Below are 3,629 nucleotides of genomic sequence, written 5' to 3' on the forward strand. Positions count from 1 at the left end.
TAATGGTTTGATAAATTTTGGTACATAAATAGTTGTTGTTGCAATTTTGGTACATAATTAGGAGAAGATTACGGCAAGTGAAAGACAAGACAGGAACACGAGAGATGATAAGATAGGCCAAGCAAACATGTTTTCTTCTAAGACATTACATGCTGATGCTACATACTTCTTTGTTTTTTTTTTTTTTTTTTTTTTTTGTGTTCGTATGTTTTTTATACTAATTTTATTATCTTTTATAAATAGTTTTAGAAAATGTTTTTATTTTATAATTTATAATTTAAGTTTTAGATGCATAAGATAGTAAGATATCAAGATATTAAAGAAAGTGATTGAAGTTTATTATATTGAGGAGTGTATGCTAGGAATAATGTCCAAAAATAGAGATGATACTTCTAGTTTTATATTTTTCTAATGGAAATGATTGTTTCTTTTAAATTAGATAATTGAAAACCCATCTCTCCAGCTTTAAATGAACAATGATTAATAAAAATAATTTTTGAAAAAATCAAATTGTGATGTAGCAATGTAATTCAAGATGATAAGTTGACTTGTATTATCGTATTATAATTTATTTTGTCAACCAAAGTGACTCAATTGTTATTGATATCGTGGTAGTGGTTAATATAAGTGTGATTCAAATATTATTGTTCCTAATTTTTTTAATAGAGATGTCGTGGGTGGAGATTTGGATTTAAAATCCTTCGAATGTCAATACATACAATTAATTATTTTCCAGAGATAAGTAAAGTTGATAAAACTTAGACAATTTGTTTCATTATTTTAGCCCTTTTTTGATAAAGACTAAAAGCTTGATGTTTACCTTTTTTATTTTATATATTCGAAAAAATAATTAATTACTATTATTTTACCATGAATATCACTCATTAAATTTATAGATTTGATATAATTTGATCTTTATATGTAACTGAATATATTGTATATGTTACAATAATTTGATTTATGATTTGAAGTCTAGAGGTCGATACAACCTATATAATTTTCTAATTTTAGCAAGTAAAGTAAAGATTCGACCTTTAACATTTTGATGGAAGATATATTTACTTAATTGATTTGACATAAATCAATCAAACCATTAAAATTTATTGTTTAAAAAGAAAGAAAGTTGACTTAAAAATGTGTTACTTAATATGTCATATGTCATAGCACCTTCCATATCAAATTTAAAACCACAAACATATAAATAATCAATAATTGGTATTGAATATGGTTCCTTTCGCTCTACCTCCTTTTACTATAAAATATTACTCCAAACAAATCAAATTTAAAGTTATTTTCTATCGAAAGATAAGGTTTTATAAATTGATATTTTTTTTAATAAAAACATAACTCTAATTCAAATAATTCAATCGAAAACGATAATTTTTGTTCTAAATAACTAGCAGTATAACAAACTATCGAACTATTTCATCGACTAGAAACTAGAAAGAGAAAGAAAGTATGAATTTTAATATAAATGAAGATGGGTATATATATATATATATATATATATATATATTTTTTTTTTTTTGCTTATGAATGTGAGAGGGTAGTTTTCAAAGTCATACCCCAAAATGACAACTTTACCCTTCACAAAAGTGTATGCGAAAACAAAATTAGAAATTGAAGAGTGGGTTTCCAATTATAGCTTTTAGTGGCCCTTCTGAAGATGAACATCAGAAAAAAAATTATTCTTTTACTTTTACTATAAGAAAGTGGGTTTTGTTGGTCTAATAATTTTTAAATCTCTCAGTTGCAATTAAAATAATTCATTTCCTTCTTCTCTCCTCTTTTTTTAATGTCAATAATCTCATTTCTTCACTGTGGAGGATCGCCAGGGATGTACCGCCATTCTTATTATATTCTGTAATTATTGCTTTCCCATTACTCTCACAGGTTCTTCACTGATTGCTCCGGCAAACCTTTTTATTTTTCTTCTTCTTCTTCTTCTTCTTCTTCTTGTATTGCTGATAATCAGATAGATATGAAGATTCAGTGTGATGTTTGTGAAAAAGGGGATGCGGCGGTGTTCTGCACGGCGGATGAGGCGGCGCTCTGTGATCTTTGTGATCACCGTGTCCACCATGCTAATAAGCTTGCTTCGAAGCACCGACGGTTTTCTCTGCTCCGTCCTGATGCAGGGGAGGCTCCCGTGTGCGATGTGTGCAAGGTATTTTGCCGAGATCTGATTTTTGTTGATTTTTTGAGGATATGGGTTTTGCTCTGTTTTTGTTTGTTTGTTTGTTTTTGTGTTTTTTTTATGTGGGGCTTTTGAATCTGGTTGTGAAGGAGCGGCGAGGGTTTTTGTTTTGTCAACAAGATAGAGCGATTCTGTGTAGAGAGTGCGATGATCCAATTCATTCCGCTAATGAACTCACTAAGAAGCACGATAGGTTTCTTCTAACTGGGATTAAGCTTTCCGCCAGCGCTGCTCTGTATGCGCCACCTCCATCCGGCGAGAAACAAATTGAGAGTGGTGGTCGTGTTGTTTCTGCATCTAAGTCAAAGGGGTCTGTCAAGAAAGTGGCTGCGGTTTCCAAGGTTCCAACGATATGCACTCCAAATGTTTGTGTTAATGCCCCAACGAACATAACTCCAGCGGCAGTAGTGAACAAGGGGGGTGGAGGTCAGATTGCGACCGGCGGAGGTGGATCGGCGAGTAGCATATCGGAGTATTTGATGGAGACGCTTCCTGGGTGGCACTTCGAAGATTTTCTTGATTCTTCTGTCTCTCCCCCTTTTGTGGAGGTTGGTTTGTCACTGTTACTGTTACTATTTGTATGTGAAGTTGATAATCATAAAGTTTGAGGAATGTTTTTATGTTCTCTTTTTTTGCAGTTTGATGATGGGATAGGATTTCCATTTGTGGAAGGTGATTTGAATGGTTGTTTTTCATCATCGGAACGTTTAGAGCTTTGGGTCCCTCAGGGGCCACCAGCTGCGCTGTATAATTCAGGATTAATGATGAATAATGGATTGAAGGACACAAAGGAATTGGGGGTAAATTCATCAAAAGTCAATCGAGAGTGGACTGATGATGGTTTCACTGTGCCACAGATCACAAGTACAGCCCCATCTTCAGGCTTTAAGAGATCCAGACCTTTTTGGTAAAAATTGGCATAGCAATCAATAACCAAATACACTTCCATTTCCAGTTTCAAATCCTTTATTCCTTCCATTCTCAAGAAAGAAAAGAAAACCTCGTTTCTTCTCCCCGTTTTTCCCCTTCCGGCTTCTTTTACTTTTTTTGTTTCATCTGTAATTTAATGGGTTTCTTTTACATTTTGTTTAGGTTTCACCTCATGTACTTTAATAGGTACATTCTTCTTCTTGGGGTTTCTGTTAATTAGTTCTTTTCCTGAAAAAAAAAAAAAAAGGTTCAGATGTAATATAATGGGCTCTTCTTCTTCTTCTTCTTCTTCTTCCTCTTTCTCTAGGTTCTTTTACTTTAAGTTCTGTCATAATCTTTTGTTCGATGGGGTTTTTCCTTTTTTGCTTCTATTTTTTTGTTGAAGTTGCACCTGTATATCTTTGACTAAACTTCTTCTCTTGTTGGTTCTTGTTTAGTCTCTCGATGGTTGTGGGTCGTTCTATAAAACCCAACTATTTGTCATTGTAAATACCTTCCAATG

General features: G+C 32.7%; 1 protein-coding gene across 1 annotated transcript; it reads left to right on the forward strand.

Annotated features, from left to right (window-relative positions):
• Positions 1 to 1,654: 1,654 nt before the first annotated feature.
• On the forward strand, positions 1,655 to 3,409 carry LOC103488017 (B-box zinc finger protein 20-like). The gene is made up of 4 exons (XM_008446549.3): positions 1,655 to 1,863; positions 1,976 to 2,167; positions 2,287 to 2,745; positions 2,836 to 3,409. The coding sequence occupies exons 2-4, from the start codon at positions 1,982 to 1,984 to the stop codon at positions 3,106 to 3,108; spliced, it is 918 nt and encodes a 305-aa protein (XP_008444771.1). The 5' UTR covers positions 1,655 to 1,863; positions 1,976 to 1,981; the 3' UTR covers positions 3,109 to 3,409.
• Positions 3,410 to 3,629: the final 220 nt, after the last annotated feature.

Source organism: Cucumis melo, chromosome 3, assembly GCF_025177605.1.
Source record: "Cucumis melo cultivar AY chromosome 3, USDA_Cmelo_AY_1.0, whole genome shotgun sequence".
NCBI classification, from domain to species: Eukaryota; Viridiplantae; Streptophyta; class Magnoliopsida; order Cucurbitales; family Cucurbitaceae; genus Cucumis; species Cucumis melo.

Coding starts and splice junctions, on each gene's coding strand:
- LOC103488017 (XM_008446549.3), top strand. CDS start 1,982: ATGAAGATTCAGTGTGATGTTTGTGAAAAAGGGGATGCGGCGGTGTTC. Junction 2,168..2,286: donor CCGTGTGCGATGTGTGCAAG/GTATTTTGCCGA, acceptor CTGGTTGTGAAG/GAGCGGCGAGGGTTTTTGTT. Junction 2,746..2,835: donor TCTCTCCCCCTTTTGTGGAG/GTTGGTTTGTCA, acceptor CTTTTTTTGCAG/TTTGATGATGGGATAGGATT.